Source organism: Chionomys nivalis, chromosome 1 (assembly GCF_950005125.1).
Source record: "Chionomys nivalis chromosome 1, mChiNiv1.1, whole genome shotgun sequence".
Taxonomy (NCBI): Eukaryota; Metazoa; Chordata; class Mammalia; order Rodentia; family Cricetidae; genus Chionomys; species Chionomys nivalis.
Genome location: NC_080086.1, coordinates 149523168 through 149551097, shown reverse-complemented (window position 1 = coordinate 149551097; position 27930 = coordinate 149523168). Strand labels below are relative to the sequence as shown.

General features: G+C 41.7%; 1 protein-coding gene across 1 annotated transcript in view; it reads left to right on the top strand.

Moving 5' to 3' along the window:
- Positions 1 to 25576, top strand: part of Rheb (Ras homolog, mTORC1 binding) — a 41508-nt gene extending 15932 nt beyond the window's left edge. The window contains exons 2-8 of the mRNA XM_057786630.1: positions 8409 to 8480; positions 12501 to 12568; positions 18077 to 18159; positions 21487 to 21543; positions 21644 to 21691; positions 22278 to 22359; positions 25069 to 25576. Coding sequence (XP_057642613.1) covers positions 8409 to 8480; positions 12501 to 12568; positions 18077 to 18159; positions 21487 to 21543; positions 21644 to 21691; positions 22278 to 22359; positions 25069 to 25161 — 503 coding nt within the window. The 3' untranslated portion in view covers positions 25162 to 25576. The remainder of the gene's footprint in view (positions 1 to 8408; positions 8481 to 12500; positions 12569 to 18076; positions 18160 to 21486; positions 21544 to 21643; positions 21692 to 22277; positions 22360 to 25068) is intronic.
- Positions 25577 to 27930: the final 2354 nt, after the last annotated feature.

The following is a 27930-nucleotide window of genomic DNA, read 5'->3' as shown; positions in this document are numbered from 1 at the left end:
CTTTTTTGGTTCCCGTCCTGGAACTAGCTCTTATAGACCAGGCTGGCCTCGAACTCACAGAGATCTGCCTGCCTCTGCCTCCCAAGTGCTAGGATTAAAGGCGTGCGCCACCACGGCCCGGCTGTAGTTTTTATTTCTATCTAATCTTTTCTAAAAGGCTTTTCAACCAGAATCTGTACACCTTTCGTTGAGTATTTTGGTCTGTTTTCTGCAGGATGCATACATTTCCATGAGTGCATTAAACTTGGGTTAGTGGAGTGGAGGTTTTTTTGGGGGGAGGGGGAGTTTGAGATAAAGGTTACTTTGGAGCCTGTCCTGGAACTAGCTCTTGTAGACCAGGCTGGCCTCGAACTCACAAAGATCTGCCTGCCTCTGCCTCCCAAGCGCCACCATCCACCCAGCTTAGAGTGGAGTTTTAAGTTGCTAAGATCTTTATCTTTTGGCTACACTATTCTATTCTTCCTGGTTAATGCAGCACCTAGCTACTGCACTGCCCTAGTAAGGTGTTCCTTTGCCTTGGAAGCATATGGACCGTAAGTAGGTATAGTCTTTGGGATTCAGAAATACTTCAGAGACAGACTTGGAACAAGCTCCATAGGGTGGAGTGAACCAGGAGAGGATCTGTTTAGAACTGTTTTAGGGAGAGAAAGTTCAGAGGTGGCAGAGAGGAACTAGATAGAGAACAAGGGGATGATAGGACAGCTTCTGTTAGAAGGATGGTGTGCCAGCCTCTTCCCTCGAGTTGCTGGGGGTGATGTCAGATGGCCAGATGTGCTTTCCAGTACACAGGCTGCATGAACAGTGCTTAATGTTCAACTTGGTACCTGGAGGATAGCAGTAATCAAGAGATTATGAATGTTCTTGGCATCACGAGTCGTGGCACATTATAATCCTGACTGTGTCTATTGGATTTAAATGCTTATATTCTGAGCTGCTGGTAGAAATTAGAGCATTGGGGGAACCCCTTGGATGCTAGGTTCGATAATAGTTCCACTTGTTTCACAATGGTAGGACGTGCAGGGAGACACTTGCTGATACTCCAGTACTAGAGTTCTGCTAAGGAGGTTTGGGTGGACTTGATATCAAGTACCCTGTAATGCTAGTTTGTTGGGGGTACACTTCGCACTTAAAATTGCTAGTGTAGAAGAAAAGGGAGTTACAGAGGTGGCTAGAGGAGAAGACCTAGCTTATGAACCCTAAGGCCCAAAGATACTGAACTGCCTCACAGTAGCAGTAGACTAGTTAGGATCACAGGTTTATCAGAAGGCTTAGAAAAAGGAAATTAGAGGCCTCTGACCAAAGAGTGGAAGGAAATGATTTGTCTTGGGGCTAAAGGAAGCGAAACCTGTAGAGGTTAGAAATTAAGAGTCAAGGTTACAGTAGTGTATTTCTGAGTCAGAGTGCTGACCATTACACTGTGGAACTCCACTCTATGGAAGTATATTTCTACCCTTTCAACTGCAACCTATAATCATACATTTTATATCGTCACCCAGTTATAAGTATGTCCAAATTTGAAACAAAAGTTTCCCAACACCTTTATTTGCATTAAGTCCAGTGTTTCTGTTTCTTAAAACAGTGTGGGTCATGGCTCAGTAACTCAATCTCATGACCCAGTGCTTCATTACCCCCACTTTGAAAACATTGCTTCAGAGTTGTTCTGGATGAGGTGATGACTACTACAAAGAGAGTATGTTGGCTGAATGCCCAAGACTGATTGACTGGTCCTTAGCGGGTGCTAGGCACAGGAACAGTAGTTTGGGTCATTGTGACCAGCACTTGCTTCCTGGCATAGCCAGAAGACAGGTAACAAAGTGCTGTAGAGGTAAGATTACAAATGATGCCACTGTTAGGTTGTACAAGACATCACTATCTTGCATGTTAAGAATTGGGGGTAGAATGAGATTGTCACTCAGTGTTAAGAGTTTGTCCTTAGTGTGTTTAAGTACCTGGGTATAGTCCCCAACACTTCAAAGAAGAGGAGTCATTGTGTTCCGGAATGATTGTGTTCTAGATTTAGTACAGTAGTAGTAATGGATACCCCGTTACCTGATGACATGATCATCTAGTTAGTAGAACCAAACAAAAAACAAAACAAAGACCCTGTCCTGCCACTCATAGCCAAGTGAACCAGTAACAGGTAAAGTGTTTTAGTAAAGAATGCTAGGTATGGGAATAGAGGTATATGAGTAGTTTTTTTTTTAAGAGAAGAAACATAAAAATAAGTTCAAAATTAGTCCAAAAACAGTTGAGTGGTTATATAAATGGTATACAGTTTATGATAATCACAAAGCATGAGATTCAGTGACAACCTTGAACATACACCTTTAGAGAAAATAGAGTGAAATACTTACTTACAATGTTCTTTTATTATGGCAAAACAAATGAACAAACCAACATGATGCCCTAATCTTGCCTAATGAAAGTTGAGAAATTTCAAAAATTTCTCTGTTTTTTAAAATTTTTTAAAAGTGTTCTCTGATTTTTAAAATTAAGACAGTTGAAAGCTGGGCAGTGTTAGCACACGCCTTCAGTCCCAGCACTGGGGAGGGGGCAGAGGCAGGCAGATCTCTGAGTTTTCAAGGTCAGCCTGGTCTAAGAGAACTAGTTCCAGGACAGGCTCCAAAGCTACAGAGAAATCCTGTTTCAAAAAATAAATTAATTAATTAATTAAGAGAATTGTTCTGTTGGAAAGAGGAGTATATTTAAGTCAGCTGGATGGAGCTGGCTCTTCTTTAGACCCCTGTATTGTGTACTGTTGTTTACTAAGTGGTTTGTCCCTTGCTTTGCAGATGTGTGCCTTTCCATACATGAACTTTTCAGTTATTTCAGGTCACTCTTGGGTTGTTTTCCTGTAACATTCCTTTAAAAAAAAAAAAAAGATAAATTTGGGTTTCTTCTCTCAGATTGTACAATTTAGAGCATGACCGTGTCTGCTGGCAAGTAACTCGTGTTTTCAGAACCTACATTTGCAAGAAACAAAAGCCAAAGAAAATGCTGGGTATCGTGAGGGGGAGTCATAAAAGGTGGTCTTTGTGACGAATATAATTTGATGTTAGTAACTGCTAAGATGCAAGCTGCTGAGGTGTCCCTGGGAGCTAGAGTACAGTAGCAGGGCTGAGAACACTTGAATACAGGGCTGTGATTTATTGACAAGAATTATTGTTCTTGTTGACTCGGAAAGATTTCAGTGACAGTTGTCTAGTGTTCCACTTTCTACTGAAGACAGCAGTACAGCTAAGTGTAGCCCTCCTGTCTAGGTTTCAGTAATTAGTGATCTTCTTCCCCTTAGGAGGAAAGTCCAAGGAAGGAAAGGCCCAAGGGAGACCCGCTGCTCACAGCCCCACTTCTGCTAATGAATAATACCTTTCCTCCAGGGGCCATTTAGAAGGAGAAATTCAATTAGCACCATAAAGAGTAAGGGTTTAAATTCTGTTACCCAGTTTACTGCTTAGGAGGACAATAATTGACTGGTTTTTTTTTTTTTTTTTAGATTTTGGCTAGACTACCTCATTTGCTTTTACCTGAATAACTTGTTGTATCAGGGGACTTCTGTATTCACAACAAGAATTGTAGTTTTTAAATAGAGTGTCTCTTCACACTGGTCAAGATGCAGAGAATGTGTTCTTAGAGTGTTCAGCCATAAATGGGATATTTGTATCACACTGTCCCACAAGGCTCAAGGAACATCTGAAAGAGGGTGTAGAAAGATTTAAAGAGCCAGAGGTCAGAGAAATATGGGTATAAAACTGTCTCTAGACAGACAGGACCTCTGCATTCAGGAACTCACAGCAGCTGTGGTTGCCTGAACAAGACCTGGACAAGATCAAGTCAGTCAACATTCTACTGTGAAATACACTAGCCTCCACCTCTAGCCCAGGAGCTCTTGATAGCTGATGGTTGCTAGGGGAGGGAGAGTCAGGGTTTTTGTTGTTGTTGTGTTGTTGTTAAATGAATGTTGTCTTTGGTAGGTTGACCATGCTCCTCTGAATAGCTTCATGCCCTTGCATATGTGATATATGGGCAGCACTCTTTTTTTTTTAAGTTTTTTTTTTTTAAGATTTTTATTTATTTATTATGTACACAACATTCTGCCTCCATGTATGCCTGCAGGCCAGAAGAGGGCGCCAAATCTCATTACAGATGGTTGTGAGCCACCATGTGGTTGCTGGGAATTGAACTCAGGTCCTCTGGAAGAACAGTCAATGCTCTTAACCACTGAGCCATCTCTCCAGCCCTTAAGTTTATTTTTTTAAAACATGAGAGGAGCCGGGCGATGGTGGCGCACGCCTTTAATCCCAGCACTTGGGAGGCAGAGGCAGGTGGATCTCTGTGAGTTCGAGACCAGCCTGTTCTACAGAGCTAGTTCCAGGACAGGCTCCAAAGCCACAGAGAAACCCTTTCTCAAAAAACCAAAAAAAAAAAAAAAAAAACCATGAGAGGAGAATGAAGGGAAACCAGGAGGAGTTAGAAGGTAGGAGGAGGTGAATATGATTGAAATACATTGTATACATGTATAAAACTCAGCAAATAAATTTCTAAGATATATTTATCTTTATATATAAGTATATAAATAAATATATATAAGAACACACACGTGTGTATGTTTCTTTAATGTATGCAGTGTTCTGCCTGCAAGTATGCCTGCACGCCAGAAAAGGGCACCAGTTCTCATGGTTGTGAACCACCACGTGGTTTCTGGGAATCGAAAATAGAACTCAGAACCTCTGAAAGAGTAGCCAGTACTCTTAATCTCTGAGCCATCTCTGCAGCTGTGTGTGTGTGTTCTCTTATCTATCTCTCCCCCCCACACCTCATGTGTTCCAGCAGTTCATAGATGGGGTGGATTTTGAGGTGACCCTGTTCTTCTGGGCCTGGAAATTAATTTTTGGAAAAGAATTTGTTGGGGGCTGGAGAGATGGCTCAGTGGTTAAGAGCATTGCCTGCTCTTCCAAAGGTCCTGAGTTCAATTCCCGGCAACCACATGGTGGCTCACAACCATCTGTAAAGAGGTCTGGTGCCCTCTTCTGGCCTGCAGACATGCACACAGACAGAATATTGTATACATAATAAATAAATAAATAAATAAATATTTTTTTTAAAAAAAAGAGAATTTGTTTTCTAACTACTCAGTTTTACTTACATAAGTTTTTTTTTTCTTTTGTTTTCTTTGCTACTTGAAAGAGTAGCTAAAATTTGCATTAGATTCTTGTTTATTGATGGCATGTCTAACTTGGTCTCATTTAGACACAGTCCACTTTGTAATTCCTAAGTTGCTGTTGTATCATGGACAGACCCATGATTAGTGCTAATAAATTGCTCTGTTAAACTATCTGAATGGAAGAGATGAGGGCTGAGCTTTGATTTCATTCATTTCAAAATGAATGTCTGCAGTGTATCAGGTCAGTCTCAGTAGACTAATGCTGGTTGTTCCAGTGGTGAGAAGAGATGACTAATAGCTACTAGCTACAGGACTGTTAGGAACAGGTGCTACCTTAGGTAGGGTGGTTTGGGGGCTGGCTTCCATGTAGAGCTGACATATGTGTTCACAACAGAATGATAGGAATGAGTCATACACTCAGATCTGAGAGTGGTAATGGTTGGAACAAAAAGGTCAAGGCAGCAGGAGGTTGGCAGAACCAGAGCAGTGGTGACTGGACCTGAGAAGGTGAGCTCAGAGACGTGGACTCAGTTGGCAGGTCTGGTCCTGTGGACCACGGTAGAGTTGGGAGTTGATGCTGATCATAGTGAGGACTGAGCTGCTGGTGAGGAGTAAATGAGTGCCAACCGGGAGGATTTCTGTTTTCAGTGGGTAGAGTGGGTAGGTGCTATTTTTATGAATTAACTTCAGTTTTATGGCTTCTCAGTGTGAAGTCATTCCTCAGCCTGTGAAAGTTTGATTCGGGGAGCACAAACTGTAGTTACTCCCTGCCTGCAGTATAGGGCTGGAGTTGAAATAACTTCTGGAGCTGGAGTTAAACCTAGCAAGCCTGTAGAACACGTGTTCTGAGGACATGAAAGAGGAGATTGGCAGCGACATGAACAAGACCACAGTTTGTCTTTACCAGTGGTGGGCCCAGTTCTAACTTGTTCCAGGAGGCATTAAGGAAGCAGAGGAGTAAGGAGATTTGTAGTCCTCAGTATGTTAACATAAGGCTCTGTACTGGTGATCCTGGGAAATTCAAAATAGTATTTGTCCTATTTCAACCATTGGAAAAGAATTCTTTACATTTTTAAAATGCCTTCTTTCATATTACTCTTTAAAAATTGATGACCGTCAGAGCAGAGGTGGCACATGCCTTTAATCCCAGCACTTTTAAGGCAGAGGCAGGCAGATCTCTGTGAGTTCAAGGCCTGCCTGGTCTACAGAGCTAGTTTCAGGAGAGCCAGGCTAAGCAGAGAAACCCTGTCTTGAAAAACAAACAAAGCTGATAACCTAGTAACACTTGAGGCAACCATCTGTAAAAGAACTCAGTGAAGCTGCAGTAGAGCAATCAGATTTTAAGGACAACACAGGAAATTATCTTGACTCAGCTTCCTTAAAGAATTCCCTAAAGAATTCTTGGCTTGGATAGTAGCTCACACCTTTTATCCAGCACTTAGGAGGCTGAGACAGGCAGATCTCTATGTTCAAGGCTATCCAGGTCTACAAAGAGAGTGTTCCCTGTCAGCCAGGGCTGTTACATAGAGAAACCCTATCTCAACTTCCCCCAAAAGTAAGTAGTTAATTAAAATAATAGAAAAAGTAAAACCTTTAAAAATTTTTATTTTCTCTTCAATGCAGAATGGAGATTTTAAAAATAGACATGAAGGGACTAGGGGAGAGATGGCTCAGTGGTTAGGAGCACTGGCAGTATTTCCGGGGGTTCTGAGTTTAGTTCCCAGCCACCACATGGTAAGCTCACAAACACGTATAGTGGGATCTTATGCCCTCTTCAGGCATAAAGGCATACATGCAAGTAGAACACTTACATACATAAAATAAATAAATTTTAAAAAAGTAGACATAGGCTGGGTGGCGCACGCCTTTAATTCCAGCACTCAGGAGGCAGAGGCAGGTGGGTCTCTGGGAGTTCCAGGCCAGCCTGGTCTACAAGAGCTAGTTCCGGGATAGGCACCAAAGCTACAGAGAAACCCTGTCTCAAACACCCCGCCCCCCCCAAAAAAAGTAGACATGAAAATAGAAGGGGAATTATTAAAGAGGAAGGGAACCAGCAAGAGGTGGGGAGAAGACAACATTGATAGGGGGTATGAATATAATCCAATACATTATATACGTACTAATATGGACATTGTGATTTTGTTTAATTTTTGTGCATGTTTTTTCAGTTTATGTGCACAAGTAAAAGTGCCAACTCAGTTGGTGAGGTACTTCCCTTGCAGTTCAGTCCATAGCACCCACACTTCTGGTTTGTTTGTTTGTTTTGTTTTTCAAGGTATCTATGATGGTAAGCATTTGTAATCCTGGGCATAGGGAAGTGGAAGACTGGTAGGACCTTGGAGACCCGCAGTCCAGCCAATAAAACCACCTATTGTATTAAAAGAAAAGGTGGGCAGCACCTGAGGGACAACATCCAAGACTGTTCTTTCGCTCCCATAGGCCATGTGCATGTATGCATACTCAAAAAACAAACTTATTAATTACTGAAATTGAGAAAAAACTTGCAGGGATTGTACCTGCCCCTCCCTTCCTATTTTTGTTTGTTCATTTAGTTCTTTATTTAGATTTACATTTTTAGGTGTAGAGTATTATATGAATTTTGTATATATGTTTTGCACAATCTGTATGCCCGGTGCCCACCTGTAGAGGTCAGAAGAGGGTATCCAGTCCCCAGGATTGGACCTCCAAATACTTGTAAGCAACTAAGTGGGTGCTAGAAATCAAACGTGGGTCCTGTGGGAGAGCAACCAGAGCTCTTTAACACTGAGCCATCTCTTCATGCCTATTCCTTTGTTTTAAAGAATTTCCCTTAACTATCCTGTGGCTTGTTGGTAAGCAATGCTTGTGAATATCCAAAAATGTTTACATTGTCATAGTTTAATTGATTAATCTTCTCATATAAAGCAAATAAATTAAATGTATTTCACCTTTGAAATTGCTCTGATAGCAATTAAACCCAATACCTTCAGTTTCTTCATCTACTAGAGTGGCTATTTTTGCTATAGGTTTTGTCTTTAATTATTGACCTTTATTTTATTTATTACTTGTATGGGAAGGAAGAGGAGTTAGAGGCAGTTGTGAGCCACCCAGCATGTGTACAAGGAATCAGACTCAGCTTCTGTTAATCACTCAGTTCAGTGGCTTTTAATCACTGAGCCAACCCTCTAGTCCTAGAGTAGCTTTTTTGTAAAACAGTTATTTTTATCCCTATATGCAGTAATCCTAAACTGTTCGTTCTCTTTTACAGGGAAGTCCTCATTGACAATTCAGTTTGTGGAAGGCCAGTTTGTTGACTCCTACGATCCAACCATAGAAAACAGTGAGTATTGTTTTCAACTACTTACAGACTGAGAAAGCATTATACTATTTGTATAGTCATAAAGGTTTGGGTTGCAATGAGTAATGCGTTAAATTTATATTTCTCCTACAGAGATTTTACTCAGGGTACCCTAAATCCTTTTTTATTCAGTGCCCATTTCTTCTGGCATGTAGAAAGTTATATCCCAATCAGTAGGAGTCTGGTCCTGTACTGGAACCTTCATAAACAGTCAACTTCAAGAAAAAGGACTTGAGAGCAGTTTTATTTTTATCCACACCCATCCATTCAGCAGAAACCCTTTGTGTAGACGTCAAGTTTGAAAAGAATGAAAACAACTCCAACACCTTGTACCTCGAGGAGCACCTGCTCTCGGAGTCTTGAAGACTAGGAAGAGGCTTCTGGGAAACATCCTATTCTGGAATCACAGCAGGTGCTGCAGCATTGGGAAGAAGTTGTCTCTAAGACTGTTGTGTTTCATATCACATGCAGGAACGGGCACATACAGCCAGAACCAGTGATGGATGGCCTTTACTTTGTTGACTTTGAGAATCTTCAGTATACTCAGTCAGGGTCTATTCTGGTCATCTGCACATCCAGAGAATCTGCTTTGTTGGAAGCTCAGGCTGTTCCTTTTCACTGGTAGAGCCCCTGGTAGACTCTGGAGCCAGGGTGTCAAGCACTTGAGACTAGAATTGCCACCAGAAGTATACATATTTAAACAGGAGTATATTGTTGGCATTTTAGATGGAAGCAGATTTAATGGTTAGGTTCATAATAGCTAGGGTGTTGACCTTCATCTTCTGAGCTTGCAGTAGAAACACTGAGGCACCTTCTCAGTAAATAGGAGTCCGTGGGCCAAAAAGACTTAAAGAGTATGAATTTAACGTTTTGTCATCTGGAAGTTTAGATGGGTTTTTGGGATGGGGGTGTTAATTTGGGAGGAGAGAGAATGTGTGTTGTGTGATGGGTCTCACAGTGTTTGTTGCCTGGGCTCCAAGTTGTTATCTACCTCCTAATTAATTGCATTCTTCTGAGCAGTTAGGAATGTTGGCACATGGTTATCACTCCCAGCTTGACTGCTTTAAGAGTGTCACCATCACTTAATTGTCAATTATCAATATAACTTAATTGTGCCTTTGGTGTTCAGCAATAAAGACACATCATCATAAACCAAAAAGAAAAGAAAAAAAGTCCAAGATCTGGAAATAATCTAATAATTATTTTATATTTATCTTTATCATACAGAATAGATTATAACAGCAGATGTTCAGTAGTGGCACATTCTATGTCATATTACTATAAAAGAAAAAAAGTTATGGTACTTTGTCATTTTTAGTAGTTAGGATAATAGAAGAATTCAACAAAACTGTGTGTTTTCTTGTTTTAGAGAACAGACCAGAAGTACTACTTGCACAGATATGGTTTCTTATCTCTTCTGTAGTGTTAACCTCACCACCTGGTGTGTACTAAACTTGGGGATATGGTTTACAGGTGAGAACAAGAGCAGTTTATAACCTGTGCCATCTCAGGATCAATTGGCACTGTCATTTGTGGTTAGGTTTGTTTGTTTGTTTGTGACAGGATTTCTATGCGTAACAGCTCTAGCTTTCTTGGAGCTTGCTTTGTAGACCAGGCTGGCCTCAAACCTACAGGAATCTGCCTGCCTCTGCCTCCCAAGTTCTGGGATTAAAGGTGTGTGCCACCGCCTCCTGGCTATAGTTAGGAAATTCTTTGGCTTGCTGATAGTCCTCTATGGTATGAATTAAAGATGCTTAACATATCTTAGTAACATTGTTTTACTTTGCAAATGCCAAAATTTTAGAAAACTGTTACTTTTGTTAGCATGAGACTTCACTAGTAAATAGCTATGTCCTACTTTCAGACTTTACCTAGTATCTTATATCTTTGTGGGGAGAGGGTAGGGGGTTTGAGGCAGTCTAGTTGTGTAGCCCAGGTTGGTCTGGAGCTCTTGAGGTCATCTTGTCTCTGCTTTGAGTGCTTGGATAGGTGGGTGCCACCATGCACAACTTCCTTGTGTTCCGTTTTACTTGTTATTCACAACATTGCTATCATATTTTAGATTGATTGCCTTAATGGTTTTATTTTTCCTTTGATGATTCCATATATGTATAGAATGTATTGATCATTTTCATATTCATTATCCTCTCCCCTCCCCCTTGACTTCTTTGATCGTTTTGTTTTTTGCTTACTGCCTGGTGCCATTTTCCTAGACACAATACTGGCTTCTGTGGTAGTTGCATGGGTCTCCCTTCTTCACTGAGCCATCAGCTCATGGTCAGAGACTTGGAGCGTCCGAAGTATATGGAACAGTGCTGCTAGTCCAGTAGTACCCAGGAGGTGGTTGTGAATAAGCAAACTTTTGTTTCGGTAATCTGGTCAAAACAATTGTGTTATACTTCATAACAGCTACAGCTCTTTAGTGCTAAGTAAGTGTAGCTGTTTTTTCTACTCACCAGTGTTTCTTAAATAATTTTCATCAAACCTGGAACATGACTTTTTAATTCTAGCTGAACAGTTTCTCGTAAGGTGTATGTCACTGCCCCCTGGCTGACACTGATTGAAAATTACTGCAGTGCTAGGTGACCCCAAGTCAGAGGCCAAAGTAGAACTCTTAAGTGAATAGTAGTTGTTATTGTTAGACAGAATCTCACTGAGTAGCTCCAGCTGACCTGGAACTTGTTATATAGACCAGGCTGATCTCTAATCTGACTCTGCCTCCCAAACACTGGGATTTTTTTAAACATATGTGGCCCTTCACCCAGCTCTCAGTGAATTTATATTGGATATTATCCAACTTGAATTATTCTTGTTCAGTTTTCATCTGATTTACCAATTTTCTTAACATGACTGTTTCCAGAAAAGGGTCAAGGCTATATACAGTCCTTGTGAAACTGCCCATCAGCTCTGCTTGCATTTAGGAGCGGATAATGCAGATTCCCTCCCTTGAGCACCTGTGTTTCCATGGAATCCCCTACCTTTCTCTTTGTCACTTAGTTTTCTGAATAATTTCCGTTTGTCTTTTGTTTTTCCTTTCGGCTATGAGACATACTGGGGCCTCTTTCTGCTATGGAGAGGGTAGCTTCTGCTGCTGGGCCTGCACTGTACAGGACAGCCAGCCAGGAGAATGACTGGAGCCACCAACACAAAAGAAATTTGTTCCACTTCCTTGTGGTCCAGATGGTTACATGCTAAGGTTTGTTGCTATGAGTAGTCCTCTGTCCCCTTGAAAGTCTGAACTGACTTTTCTCATCCTTACTGGAAAAAAGGTCCTGACAAATTGCATAGATCTTTAAGCTGAGAAAGAATGGTGGTTTCAGCCCAGAACATCAGTTCCATTGCTGTATTACCTGTCAGTAAAATTGTTTTGTTTTTTAATGTACTAAAGCTTCTTAGCATTTCAATTTAGGTTCTTTGTGCTGACACCAGACTTCCTGTGAATTAATGGAAGATTTTTGTGGTTTTGGTTCATTCTAGATTCCAGGCTTTACATAGTGTATTTCACTTGTTCCTAAAAGGAAGTGCTCTCCTCAGAACAGTCAGATTGTTTTTATAGGATGTGAATTATTGCACGACTGCATTTCCTCTGGATTCAAGGTTTCCCTAGCTTGATTTTTTTTTTAATTTTTTTTTATTATGTATACAGTGTTCTGTCTGTGTGTATGCCTGCAGGCCAGAAGAGGGCACCAGACCTCATTACAGATGGTTGTGAGCCACCATGTGATTGCTGGGAATTGAACTCAGGACCTTTGGAAGAGCAGGCAATGCTCTTACCACTGAGCCATCTCTCCAGCCCCCTGAGCTTGATTTTTATCAGCAGTTCCTAGCAGGCCAGTGGATGAAGGAGACAGTCTGTACAGATAAAGGCTTGTTCGTTTTCTGTTAATGAGAACTTCTAGCAAGATTATTAGGGACTCCGTTTGATCAGCTGTCATTGTTCAAACTTACAAGTAATCCAGAGTTAATGTACTTAAACTAGTATTTTATTCTCTTTCCTTGTAGCTTTCACAAAGTTGATCACAGTGAATGGGCAAGAATATCATCTCCAGCTTGTAGACACAGCGGGGCAGGTAAGTGACTCTGAGGGTCCCCTGCAAGCAGCAGATCTGACTGTCCTCCCAGCAGCACCCTCACACACACTCTGGGACCTCAGGCTATGGGTGCAGCAGAATGTCAGTGTGCTGTCTGCCTTGGCTTTGTAAGGCCTTGTGGCACATCTCTGAGGAATTGTTTTATCTGCTTTATCTATATTGTTAGCAGAGTGAGGTTGATACTCACTACAGAGTAATGGTTTTCTGAACTTAAATTCTGCATTGAAGAATGATATCACTTCCCTCCTTCTGGCCTTCCATAATCTGTGTTTTCCTACATTAAGAGAAAAATCGAGTATTTTTCTGGGAACTATTGAGTGAAGTAAAGCTTACTTCCTCTTATGAGACCCTGAGCCAGTACACACCAGATTGGTTAGATTGCGTGGTGGTCAAATTTAACTGTTGATTTGGTTTGATGAGTAGTTACCAAAAATCAATTCTTCCATTTCCTCCTGCACAGAAAAAAAAAAAGATATTCAGGTTAATCAGCACAGCAGTGATGTATGGAGTGCATTGCTGGGGGTACTGATTGGGGACAAAGGAGAAAAAAGTAAGAGTGTTCAGGGAACAGAAAAGTCCTTTTAGAGTCTAGCTGCCTTGTTTCCATGGCACCCAGTCATGCCTTTCCTAGAAACCATTTTGTTAGACTGAATTCATCCCTGTTCACTGGAGGATGGGGGAGTATTAAGAGGCTGGGCTTTCAGCTCTGACTCTTCCTGCCCTTGCAGCACAGAGTCACAAAGGGTCAGGCCAGCGGGTGGGTGAGTGGTCTAGTCTCTACAGTGTTGAATGAAAGCTTTTTTTATGGGACCTGGGCATATTGAAACGAACCTAAAATAACGGAACATGTCCTACGCTTAGAAATGAATTCCTTCTGCTTTGTTTTGAAGAGAGTATGGAAGGAGGGTATGAAACAGGAAATAGCTGAGCTAAGTGGTGTTAGTACTGGAGAAACCTAGAGTTTTCTGTTTTGTAAGCAAATAAACCCTGAATATGTGTGACTCTGAGCTTCTAGAGAGTTCTAGAGAGTTCTGTGGCACACATTTTCCTTCCCCACCTATGCACCCAGAGCCTATGGTGGAACATGCATAATCAGTCAGAAGCTAGCAGTTCTGTTCCCACAGATCCATTCTAGTCTTTGAAAGAATGTGCAGAACTAGTAGGGGAGATCCCTGAGTAGGGATTGGGTCCAGTTTGAAAAGCTTCTCTCTGTCTTTATGGTTGAATAGACAGTTTATTAAAATAAGACAGTTTATTCCCTGAATGAAGACACATTTAGTGTGAGGGATACAGCTGCTGATACTGGGAAACTTAGGGTCCTGGGCAAAGATGCTTATAGTGGGACTCTGACATTACCTGGACTTCAGATTTGCTTTTATATCGTTGGAATCTTTTTTAAGCCCCTGGAAAGTGGGGCAAGGTCTGTTGCCCCACTAAGAAGCTGTGAGTCAGGTGGGGCATGTGGCACACACCTTTAATCCTAACCCTCAAGAGGCAGAGGCAGATGTGAGTTTGAGGACAGTCTGATCTATATAGTGAGACCCTGTTTTTTTGTTTGTTGAGTCCTGTGACTGTTCTTATTTATCCAGTGGTCCAAAGACAAAAGATGAGTTTTGCTGTACCTACTGCTTTCCTGGTATCAGCCTGCACAGGAAGTTAGGTTGAGGTTTCTGTAGACTTGATATCCTTCAGACCAGGGGGTGCTTTGCTGGAACTCAGTTGACAGGGCAGCTAAGCAGAGAAAACGTCATCCTCTGGTTTTCCTCATCAACACAGTGCATTCTTCTAAGGAATTGCTCTGCTCTAAACATGAATGTACAGTTTGTCATCAAACAGTCTTTAAGTGATTTTAGTTGTCTGGTAATGCAGGTGATGATACTGACAGGATCCTCAGCTCAGGGATGAGTGTGTTTTGAAGTTCAGAGCAGTACTTGGGTGACTCCTGTCATTCTGGTGGGTTCTGTTGTTACTGGACAAAACATCCAGATTTGACTACTTTCGATAATTTGTTCTCACCTTTGCTGATATATTAATAGTTCAGTGTGCAGTTCACAGCAGTGAAACATGGCGTCTCCACCTGCTGCTGTTCTACTCTTACTCCATAGAAAACTTAGAGATTAAGTCTCCTGCCTCTGCCTTCAGGATGATGGTGTTCTGGGGGTGAGGCTGGTAGCAAATGTAAGGACTGGTGCTCAAAAGATACTTTCTTTTCACTTTTTGTACTTATTTTTGTATTTTATGTGTATGGATGTTTTGCCTACTTAAATGTCTGTGCACCACATACATGCACAGAGGCCAGAAGAGGGCATAGAACTGGGGTTTTGCAGAGTTGTGAGCTGCCATTGGGTGCTGAGAATCGAACCTGGGACCTCTGGAAGAGGAGCCAGTGCTCTTAATCACTGAGCCATCCCTCCAGCCTCCCAAAAGACACACTCTTTTAAAGATAACCTGTAGCCAGGGCTACTATTATGCATTTGTAATCTCAGCTACTTGAGAGGCTGAGGCAGGAGGATGACTAGAGTCAAGGACCAGCTTGAACAATACAATGAGACCTTATTTCAAAATCATCATTATCTAGTAAACTTACACAGTAGTCTTCATATTTTAGGAAAAAATATATACCATAAATATTCATAATAAATAGCAAGTACTTTTTACTTTGCTATTTCTATCAATACAAACAGGACCATGTCAATAGTAAGGACACATTCTGAACATTGGATGGTTCACAACTGCCTGTAACTCCAGTTGCAGGGGATCTGACACCTTCTGATCTCTGCAGGTACCTTTAAACTCACACAGGCACACAAACATACACACAAATAAGTCAGTGTTTACAATTTTTTTTAGGAATCATGTATTGTATCTAGCAGAATGTAGTGGTAAACACCACACCAATAATCCCAGTATTCTGGAGGCTGAAGTGGAATAGTGAACCTTGCCTCTAAATAAAATGTGCAGGTGTTACACATAGTTAGTTGTGCTATACTTTCATACCACTAGAAGTACAGTCTACTAAAACCTGCAACACTACTACAGGCAGTGTGTAGTTCATTGTGCTACAGCAGTAACATCACTGGGCAGTTGGGAATTTTCAGCTCAGTTATAATTGCTTTGTGGTTCATTGTTGACCAGAATGACATGATAGTACATGTGCACACTACATTACTGTCACTGTGGCTTAATTGTTCAACTGAAGAGAATGAGGAACTTGGCCAATTTATCTTGCTTAGTTTAAGTTCACATGAAATATATGGCTTTGGTTTAATTTTGGGATGAGATGTTTTAGTAAGCCTGAACTATAGGCCCTGCCTGGGACAAGCCTATAATCCTGATCCTAAAGAAATGGAGGCTGGAAAATCAGGAGTTCAAGTTAATCCTTGGCTATATAGCAGATTTGAGGCCAAACCTGGGCTACATTGAGACCCTGTCTCAAAACAAAGACTGTGAGCTATAGAAAAGTGTATTTAAAAACCTAGAGTAGCCGTGGTGTGGTAGTGGTGGTGCATGCCTTTAATCCCAGCACTCAGGAGGCAGAGTCAGGCAGATCTCTGAGTTCCAGGACAGCCAGGGATACACAGAGAAACCCTGTCTCAAAAACAAAATAAACACACACACAAACAAACAAACAAAAAAACCTAGAATAGATTCATTTGACAGTTTTTTGATGTAACTAAATTTACCACTAAAAATGTGTTTTGCTGGGTCGTGGTGGTGCACACCTTCAATCCTGCCATTCGGGAGGCATAAGCAGGAGGATCTCTGTGAATTTGAGAGCAGCCTGGTCTACAGAGCTAACTCCAGAACAGCTAGGGCTGTTAAACAGAGAAACCCTGTCTTGGAGGCAAAATGTGTTTTGCCAGATGGTGGTGGCACATATTTTTTTTTTTTTTTTTTTTTTTTTTTTTTTTGGTTTTTCGAGACAGGGTTTCTCTGTGGTTTTGGAGCCTGTCCTGGAACTAGCTCTTGTAGACCAGGCTGGTCTCGAACTCACAGAGATCCGCCTGCCTCTGCCTCCCGAGTGCTGGGATTAAAGGCGTGCATGGTGGCACACACTTTTAATTCCAGCCCTTGGGAAGAGGCAGAAGCAGGTAGATCTCTATGATATCAAAGCCATCCTGGTCTAAAGAATAAGGACAGCCACGGCTATACAGAGAAACCCTGTTTCAAGAAACAAAATAACAACAACAAAAATATAGTTAAAAAATTAAATTTCCCTAAAATAAAATAATTAATAAAAACTTAGGCACAACACTGTATTATACTATTATTATGATATACGATGAATATGCAAGTATAGTATTTCTCTCTTTTTTACCAAAAAGTGATAGATCTTCATTATGAAGGTTATTCCATAAACACACAGCTCCTGGTGGTCACATGATATGCAGCTGTTGGCTATATCATAATTATTGATCTGTTATGTTGTTGTCAATATTGCTTCTACAGTAGTGCTGCAGTGAACATCCCAGTTATTGTAGTAGCTGACAACTGTTATGTATGGAAGGGAATCTTGTGTGTCAGTGTATGGGTGTTAGTAGGTGTGCACACATGTAAAGACCAGAGCTTGGTGTTGTGTGTCTTCCTCAATTGCCCTTGACTTTGTCTTTTTAGGCAAGGTCTCTTACTGAACCCTAACTTGTCGATTTGGCTCAGCAAACTGGCCAGTGAGCCAGTGATCTGCATGTCTTCGCACACGGGCCAGCACTGGGTTACAGATGCACTCTACTGCCCTGGCTTTGTGTAGGTTCTGGGGATCAACTCAGCTCCTCATGCTTTATGAGGCAGGCACTTTTCATTTTTAAACCTTTGATTCCTATTTAGAGTACATTTTTGCTGAGTTGCAAATAAAGAGATCGAGCTTAATCCAAAGAAGGCTCTATATGTGTGTTTGCACATTTTGTGTTACGTTTTATTCTTGCTGATTTGAAGAGCACTTTTATGTACCTAATTCCCATACATGATTGGATCTTTTTACATTTTTCCTGTCTGTTCATTCATAAGCCAGTATGAGTTAGCTAATTACTGTAGCTTTATGGGTTCATTCATATGCCTGCAGAATTGTTACTTTCTCAAAAAAATCACTTTTTATTAGTTTGTTCAAATGTTAATTTAGTACTAATTATTGACTGTCCCATGATCCTGCATATTCTCTTAAGATCATGACATAAGTCTTGACTGCAGAAGTTCCTCTCCCCCCCCCCCACTGTAGATTTTCTTCTTGAATTAAACAAGAATTTAATTCCAGCCCTTGGGAAGAGGCAGAAGCAGGTAGATCTCTATGATATCAAAGCCATCCTGGTCTAAAGAATAAGGACAGCCACGGCTATACAGAGAAACCCTATACAGGGTCATCTTATATAGCTCTGGCTGGTATATAGAACTTTGTTTTCTTTGATTTAATCTCAGTAATACATGAAAAACTTGTAAATATTGTTTACTCTGCTCTATGAAGACTACTCAAATGTAATTAATTTTTTTCCACAGGACGAATATTCCATTTTTCCTCAGACATACTCCATAGATATTAATGGTTATATTCTTGTGTATTCTGTTACATCAATCAAAAGGTAAGACTTTAGTTGCTTGGTTAAGTTTATTTACTATGAATAGACCCTCTTAAAGGATTATACTAGAATTAATAGTAACAGAATTAGTTATTACACTGAACGTTTTCACTGATTTTTCTTATGAAGCAATCAGATTGTTATAGGGAGTAGAATCCTCCGTAAATTCCATTGCATTGTTAGAATAAAAATTGTTTGCTTACCTGAGAGTGCCTAGATAGTAACTGTATGTGAGATGAGCTTTTCTTCTATTTGAATGGGAAATTGTGAGTTGATTTTAAGTTTTATATGTTTTGATATATTAATATGAATTGACTTTACCAATACAAGGGCTTGAGTTTGTTTGAATACTTTGTCCTGTGAATTTATGAAGTGAGACCTTTGAGTAGTAAGGTTTCGCTGACCAAAAATGCAGCCACTGTTTTGATAGTGAGACTTGATTTTGGTTGCTGGAGAATGGCTCAGCTGTTAAAGGCTAGGCTCACAACCAAAAATATAAGAGACTTGATTTTGGTTTCTCTATGCCATATATTTGTTGTCAGAGATGGCATCCATTGTAACAGAAAGGAGTGGTCTGTTGCAGTAAACAAAACTGATGTGGTCGGATATGTGAGGAGAACTCTTATGACAATGGAAACAGTTATATCTTTGCAGACTTCATGGTAATACCAGTATTAGTAGAAGTTTGGTGGCTAGCTGACAGCTTTACAATGTGCATAATGTTAGTTTGTCATACTGTCTGCCTTTTAACTGATATATTACCGATGCTGGGGAGATGACTCTGTTGGTAAAGAATTTTTCACTGTCCAGATGTGAGGACTTGAGTTTGGATCCATAGCCGCCATATAAGAAGTTAGGCATGGTCACATGTGTCTGTAATCTCAACACTGGGGCTTGATAGCCAGCCAATCTAGCCAGTCAGCATGCTCCAGGTTCCGTAGGATTCTGTCTCAAAAAATCAATTAAAAGATTACAGAAGACACCTGAGGTCAGCCATACTCCATACATACCCATAAACACATAAAGAAAATAGTTTTTAAAATAAATCCATCACTAACTTATGAGTAACCTTTCTTCAGATGTTTCATTTCTTGCCTTCCCTAGAAAAAACTTATAAAACATTAAACAACCAGCCCAGGCTTGCCTAGGCTGTGTGTGACACTGACTCGTGCCTGAGTCTTCCACTCCGACATCAAGGCCGGCTGTCCAGTAGAATTTGACTGCAGTGATGGAATTGTTCCTGTAGCTACTAAAATTAGCTCAAATATAACAAAATTGAAAGTTCATTTCCTTGGTTACCCTACCTACATTTCAGGTGCTCAGTTAACCTCACCTGACTTATGTCTTATGGGGCAGTGTCTAGGGTCTTAACCACTGCACACTGTTGCCAACAGAAATTAAGAGTTTCCTTTTCTGTATGTGGGTGTTTCTGCATTTTTCTCCATGGCAGGGGCTCATACCTTTAGGTATTGATGTGTAACTGGAAACCAGGTACTGTGGCAATTCTGTAAACAGACCCTTTGCTGCTGGTCCCCACTTACACCCAAGTCAAAACAAACTTGGCCAGCTCCATATTCCTGAGAAACAATTGGAGAGATGTGGAAATCACTCTGGGTATACCCAAGAAGATGTATTAACACTACCCTATTCTGGATTTTGTTTGTTTGTTTTCTTTTTCTTTTTTTTTGGGGGGGGGGCAGGTTTGGGGGAGGGGTGCCTCTGCCTTTCAAGTGCTGGGCTTAATTCTTTTTCTTTTCTTTCTTTCACTAAACCATTTTTTTCATGTACTGCTTACTAATCAGGGACCTGATTTATTTTATTTTTTAAGACAGGGTCTCACTGTGTTGCTCTGATAGTCCTGAAATTCAGTATGTAGACCAGGCTGGCCTTGGACTTCCCGAGATCTATCTGCCTTTGCCTTGTGAATGCCAGTATTAAAGGTGTATGGCCCCATGCCCAGATGATCTTTTAATTTTCAAGAACACCCCAAATAGTTAAAAGATTTGCTTCTGGGTTTTTTAATAGTAATTACAAAAATTTTTGCAATTTTAGTTATATGGTTGTAGAATAACTTATTCTTAGCCGTCATCTGTTCAGTAGTGCATTTGTTTATTTGATACAGGGTCTCACTTTGTAGCCCTGATTGTCTTGAAACTGGCCTTGAGTGCTGAGATTAAAGGTGAACTCTGTCACAACCAGCAAGATAGGGTTTATTTTGGTTCCCAGTTTAAGGGAATCCTTATCCAGTGGCAGCAGGAGCTTGTGGGAGCTGGTACCGTTGTGTCTAGTCATGAATAGGAACAGTGAATGCTAGTTCTCAGCTAGCATGTTTCTTTTTATGGAGTCATTACCTAACCTCAGGATCTGCTGTTGGTCTGCACATCAGTCTAACCAAGGTCATCCCCAAGGATGTGCCTAGGGCGTGTCTCCTAGGTGATCCCACAATCAGTACTAACCAGCATATTTGGTATATTTTCACTAATTTTACTTGAAAAAGTACTATTATTTGTAAATTAATTTTATATGATTGTTAGGAAGTTAGTTACTTTACAAAGTGTTACTTTGTAGAGTTAGTGTATTGGTGAGTAATTGGGGGTGGGTGTGCCTTGGTTTTGTGAGACAGTTTGACTCTTTAGCCCTGGCTGTCCTGGAACTCACTTTGTAGACCATGAATGCAGAGTCCTACCTCTCCTTGGCATGTGTCACAACACCCCGCTGAGAAGTTTTTCTTAATGCATTTGTTGATTTCTTTTACTGGCTTTATGTGTATCGGGTGGATGATATTTCAGTTAGAAACAGTATTTGAAATTACATTTGTTACTTTGAACTAATTTTAAAAATAAGGAAATTTGGCCGGGCGGTGGTGGCGCACGCCTTTAATCCCAGCACTCGGGAGGCAGAGGCAGGCGGATCTCTGTGAGTTCGAGGCCAGCCTGGTCTACAAGAGCTAGTTCTGGGACAGGCACCAAAGCTACAGAGAAACCCTGCCTTGAAAAAACCAAAAAAAAAAAAAGAAATTTGGGTTGGCAAGGTGGCTTAGATAGAAGTACTTACTGCACAAGCTTAAGGGACGCACATTTGGTTCCATGAGCCCATGGTAGAAGAGAACCAACTCCCAAAAATTGTGCATTGGACTCCACCCAATTTTATTTTAAAAAATAAAAATATGGAAACTTGTTCTTCAAAGATCATATCTATTTGAGAAGACCATGATAATTCTTTGTGTTGGCTCAAGTTAAAAATCTATGGTATATTTTCCCCCACTACAAATGTAGGTTTTTAAATTTCTACATTAAAATGACATCTGTTCCCATGCTTTTTGTTTTGTAGTTTTGAAGTAATTAAAGTTATCCACGGCAAGTTGTTGGATATGGTGGGGAAAGTGCAGTAAGTAGCCCATCTCTCTTCTCCAGAAGTGTGTATTAGCATCTCCTGTGCTAGAAAGGCTGGATCTGACATACCTCTGCTTTTGTGTTTCTCCTAACAGGATACCTATTATGCTGGTTGGCAATAAGAAAGACCTGCATATGGAAAGGTATGTAGCTCTTAAGTCCAAAGAGATTTAGTCACCAAAATACCATTTTAAATTCTCTTCTTATGGCAAACTATGTACAGTAGAGGCAGTGCAATGCCACACTTGTTTAGAACTAGGAGCAAACTGGGAAAGTCTTGGGATTAGTTACCAAGACAGATATTACTCAGTTTTCACACAGACCTTTGAGTACTGCTTGTGATCACAGTGATGATCGTGAGCAGGGACACCATGTCCAGGGAGCCCAGTGGCAGAGCATTGGGAGGAGCCTAGAGTAGCCTGGACTGGTGAACTGTGGCCCTATGGGATATTCCTAGGCCCTGAGTTACCTAATGCCTCACTGTGGCATAGCTGTGGTGGTTGATACTGCAGTCCTAGAAAGCAGTCACATCCCTGAAGCTCTTTGTCACGTAGATGACCCTCGAGACTTGTCCACTCTGTTCCCAGTAAGTACTCCTGCATTGCTTCCTGATGCTGGAAAGCACGTGGTTCTGCTTCATAACAAAGTGGACCAAAATGGGGGGCTAATCGATAAATTCATCGTAGCTGTTTTAACTGTCAAAGATTCAGAGTTTTCTTTTCCCTTTAGAGTGATCAGTTATGAAGAAGGAAAAGCTTTGGCAGAATCTTGGAATGCAGCATTTTTGGAATCTTCTGCTAAAGAAAATCAGGTATATCATTTCTAAAATTAATTTTGTGTCAGCCTCATTAGTTACAAGCATACATTCCTCCAGTTGGAATTTTACCTGCCAGTTTCTGTGTTTTGTTTTGTTTTTTAGCATTATCTATTTATATACAGTGTTCTGCCTGTATGTATGCCTGCAGGCCAGAAGAGTGCACCAGATCTCATTTCAGATGGTTGTGAGCCACCATGTGGGTGCTAGAAATTGAACCCTGGTCCTCAGAAAAAGCAGCCAGTGCTATTAACCACTGAGCCATCTCTCTGGCCTTTACCTGTCGTTTTTAATCTTGTTTATTTAAATTTTAGCCTTCTGCCATTTATTACACCAACTTTGGGATGTTTTAGAAAGATACTGATATTTTTAAGTTTGATAAATATTCTGCTTGTAGTAGGCCTAAAATGGTTACAACCATTCTACAGAGAAGGACATAGTGTATTATTGCTACTGTGGCTATGTCCATAGACTGAAACAGAAAAAAAAAAAAAAAGGTACACACAAGGCTTAACTGTGTAAGTATGTCCCTTTTCAGTAGAAAGCGAGTCAGGTGTGTGATTATTGTAATCACAAATCATGACGAGTCCTGGAGATAGTTTCAGCCCTGCAGCTGTCCCATGAAGGGGAGTGTCATTCTGCACTAGAAGGCATCACAGATCTGCTGCTGCTTCTAGTCCTTGCTGCAGTGTAAACTTGATCCTTTCCCAGACCTAGGGTGTCCCTCCTGCACTGCTGCCTCCTTCTCTCCCTCCTCTTCCCCTGGACTGCCTGATCTTCCAGCTGCAAACCACACTTGCCAGCCTCCTCTAGTGCATGCTCGAGGCCTTAGCATGTGGCAGCCTATGCTGTGCTCTCCAGTCACCCCACAGTGTCTTGTCTCTATTGTTTCCTTGCGTTCTCTGGAAGTTCATAGTGTTTGCATTTCATCGCATCTTGTTTGATCCACCACTAAGATGAGTAGGCATTACCATTCTGAGGAAACCCGGGCGGGGGGGGGGGGGGGCATAATTCTTGTCAAGGCTAGGGGAGCAAGAGTCAGCTGCACGCTTTCTGCCCTGCTCTTCTCTCCAAGGAGGAAATTCCTTAGTCTTGAGGTCTACTCAGGTTTTATTCCTCCTGGGCCCCTCCTTGATGCATCCAACTAAATTGAATAGTCGGTCTTCTCGCTCAACCCTTAATTCATTGAGCTCTGAGATGGGCTCATTTAACCTTTATGCTCTCCTATTGGATCTGATCATTTCTGTGTTCAGGTGTCAGTGTTGAGTCTGTCTGAATCAACTCAGTTGTGGAACAGTGAAATCCAGATAGCAGGAGTAGAAGTTAGTCACTAATGATGCCTGCAGTTTTATTTGAATTAAATATTTACTGCTTACCTACTCTGTCCTCAGAATTATCTGTTGAACTCTCATTTTTAAAAAGGGAAAATTATCCGAGTGGTGGCGGCAGCGGTGCATTTAGTCTCAGCACTTGGGAGGCAGAGGCAGGCATATCTCAGTGAGTTCAAGGCCAGCCTGGTCTATAAAGCAAGTTCCAGGACAGCCAGGACTTTTACACAGAGAAATGCTGTCTGAATAAATGGGTGGGGGTGTGAAAATCCAAAGAAGTTAAAGAACTTGAGGTCACTATATAATTTATGGCATAGGCAGTAGAACCAGTTTCAGACCCATCCAGAGCATGGCCCTTTTCCTCAGCATTGCGTTCTCATGTTTTCAAGAGAGATGACCCTCTGGGATTGACTTGAACAGTCAGATGCGCAGACTTAATCACTGAGCAGGATCGAAGCAAAGGGTGTAAGTAGGTGTGGTGGAGAATGTGGTGTTCTCTTGTGGAAGCAGCTTCTGTTTCCCAGGGAATTATAGAGCAAGGGGATTAGCCATCAGCCAGGGTCAGGGAGGAAAGATGGGAGAGGGCCAAGGCTCAAAGTCCTCTCTGTTGAGATAAGCTGAGGGACTGTAGCTAGGTCACCTGATACAGGATCAAAGGTGTCCAGTCGGTGTTCCTGCCTCCTCATCCCACATGTTCCCCATGGCTGAGCAGTCTTGACATGCTAATGGACACTAAGTAAAGGGGTTCAGTACAGTAGGACCAATGCTAACCCAGAGAATAGAACAGAAGTGGTTAGCCGCAGGCCGGGAAGAATATCAAAGGATAAGACACCAGGTCTGCAGGATTGTACATTGTAGAGTCTGAGCTAGGAAGTTAGGGTGGTGGGACAGAGTTTGACTTCAGAACAAGATTGGGGTGACAGTCACTACAGAAGATGGGGAGAGTGGAACTCGGCTGGACAGGTTTGTAATGGGTGGCGTGATGCCGAGGAGGAATAGACATGGGTGGTTGAGGGCTTGCAGGCAGCTGTAGAAGAGCCCGGGGGGTGGGGTGAGAAAAGAGGCAAGGCTGGGAGTTTGGGGTACCGAGAGAAGGGTGGAACTGCAGGAGCAGGAAGGGCAAGAAGAAAAAGACCCCTTGAAATGAGCTGCAGAGGCATCTACAAGGGAAAATGAAGCCAGGGTAGAGCAGAGTGGAAGGTGGTGCTAGTTGCTGTAAAGAAGGCCTTAGGGTTTGTAGGGCTTTGGGAACCCTCAGCTTCCATCGGGACCTCCATATGGACCTGAGGACAGGTCAGTGACTGCCTGTCAGTCATGAACAGCAACTATCAGAATCCACTGAGAACTAAGCCTGTCGTTGTTTTTGCCTTCTCTTCAGACTGCTGTTGATGTTTTTAAAAGGATAATTTTGGAAGCAGAGAAGATTGATGGGGCAGCTTCACAAGGAAAATCTTCATGCTCGGTGATGTGATGATTGTGCTGCAGAACCCGAGGACACTGGGAATTTATTCCACCTGAAGAAGCAAACTGCCCGTCATCCTTGAAGATAAAACTATGCTTCTGTTTTCTTCTGTTAACCTGAAAGATGTCATTTGGGTCAGAGGTCCTCCCCTTTCAGATTATGTTAACGTCTGACTCTGTCCAAATGAGTTCACTTCCATTTTCAAATTTTAAACAATCATATTTTCAATTTATATATTGTATTTCTTAATATTATGACCAAGAATTTTATCGGCATTAATTTTTCAGTGTAGTTTGTTGTTTAAAATAATGTAATCATCAAAATGATAGACATGTTACACTACTATTAACTAGACTTCAATATATCAGTGTTTATTTCATTGTGTTAAATGTATACTTGTAAATAAAATAGCTACAAACCTTAATCCTTTGTGCTACATGATGTGGCTTTTAAAGTAGAAACCATGGTGAGGTGGGATGGGGTGTAATGGAACACACCTTTAGTCCATGTACTCAGGAGGCAGGGATAGGTTAGTCTCTGAGTTCAAAGCCAGCCTGGTTTTCATAGGGAGTTACAGACTAGCCAGAGCTACATGGAAAAACAAAACAACAACAACAAAAATCACTCTGGGAGTTTTTCTCCTGGCACTCAGGAGGCTCTGAACTCAAGAACTCAAGGAGGATGAGGCCACTAGGGTGGGTACCTGCTGATTGTGTGACCTTCGGCCAGCAGGCTAGCAGCCAAGGGCTACACTTGTATTGCCAGTAGATGCTAGGGATGAATTCTAGCAGACCAGAGAGGCTGAGTGGCCTGGGAATCTGAGCAGAATTGTTCTTCAATGGTGTCTGCTCTGTCCTTTTACATGCAGATTCTAAACTGTCAGGAGCTGATGGCAGGAAGGACTGACCATTACTTGACAGCATTGTCTATGTCTTCCTAATCGTTGAAGACACATTTCACCAATTCTAGTGCTTAGCTTGGTGTCCCATTGGACAAGGCAGGATTTAGAAAACATGCCTAGACTGGGTAATGGTGGCACACAGTCTTAATCCCAGCACTCAGGAGGCAGAGGCAAGTCTGGTTTAGAAAGCAAATTCCAGGACAGCCAGGGCTACACAGAGAAACCCTTTCTCAAAAAACAAAAGAAAAGAAAAAATATGCCTGCTGTCATTCCAGCACACCTGTCTGTTTAGATGATGGGGCACTTAGCAGGTGCCTACATATGGGCTCTGTCGGCCTCATCCTCCCGCCCTGTGAGGATGAGGCTTGAAGAAGGGGATTCTTGGAATTCTAATAGCATGCCCATTTCCACCTAGTCAGTGAGTCAGAACTGGGTGTGCTTATTTCTTGTTATTTTTTTTTATTCCTTGGCAGTTTTATATTTATATACAGTGTTTCTTGATTCTCTCCACACCCAACTCTTTTTCTCGCTTCACCCTAGAGCCCCCAACACATCCCTCTTACATCATGGTCTCTCCTGATCCAGTTACTGCTGCCTGTTGGAATGATACCTGATCTTGTTGCCTTAAGTGTCTGTTGGTAACTAGAGTGCACTGAGTGCCAGAGTGCAGTGGCCATGCCGGGAGGACAGCATTGCACAGCGCTCCTCCCGTCTTACATGCCTTCTGCCCCCTTCCCCACAGTTGGCCCTAACTAAGTCTTTGCAGAGAAATGAGTTTGCTTTGTAAATGGAGCCCCTTACCAGGTAAAGTGTCCCAGGACCATGTCCAGTACCAAGCAAATGCTACAGCCAATTTAATGAAATACTTATCTCCTGGAGAGTGGTAGCCAGGTCTGTGGGCTCTGCCCAGGGTGTGAGAGCTGATGGTTTCCCTCTTCCTTTACCATTGTCGCTAGTAAATACTGTTGGAAATGAGATGTCTTGCAGGAGCTAGAGAGATGGCTCAGTTGGTAACATACTTAAGCAAACATGAGGAACAAAGATCAGTAAACAAAAGCCAAAACCCCACAGTAATCACTGCTGGGGAGACAGACATGAGGCTTCCTGGGCTTGCTGCCCACCACTCCAGCTAAAGTCCCGGGGAGCTGGATGTGGTGTCACCAAAGGTAATGTTTATCTTGATGGCACATGAAAGTAATCTTAGATTCATTGAGCTACAGGAAGCACAAATGTAAAACTAGGTTCGTGTTTAAAAATATTTTACAGCTTAAAATTGAATTTCAAAATACAAGTAAAGTCACATAACAAGATAAGATATGCATGAGGGAATTCTGCTAAAGCAGCCATCTGCTGCACCCTCCCTGTTCTGACATCTCTTCTCCAGCTCCTTGCATATGCTTCCCTAAAAGATGCTTACTGCCTCAGAGCCCCCAGACTACCCGTGTTTTCTGCTGTCTTTCTGGCCTCACGGTCACATGGCACGCATTTGGCTGCTGTGTTTGAATCTGTTTGGTCCATGGTGCCGTTTCCTGGTGTCCTCCTTTGACTTTTTGGTCCACTAGTCTTGTTGGTTGTCCGATTAAGCTTCTCCCTGGGCCTTTCCTGCCACCCCGCTTTGCCTTACTATTCCTTGTTTATAGTTTTAACTGAAGCCTGAGGCCAGCCAGGACTACATAGTTCCAAAAAAGAGGAGGAGAAGACCCTGTTTCCAAAAAAAAAAATCTTGGGCCTGATGAGTTTTCTGTCCCCACCTCTCATCCCTGTGCTCCAGGTTTATCTACTTGGATTTTCTCCACTTCTAGTGGAGTTTTTGTTGTTGATTTCCTTTTTGGGGGGTATATTGCTATGCAGCCCTGCCTGGTCTCGAACTCAGACAT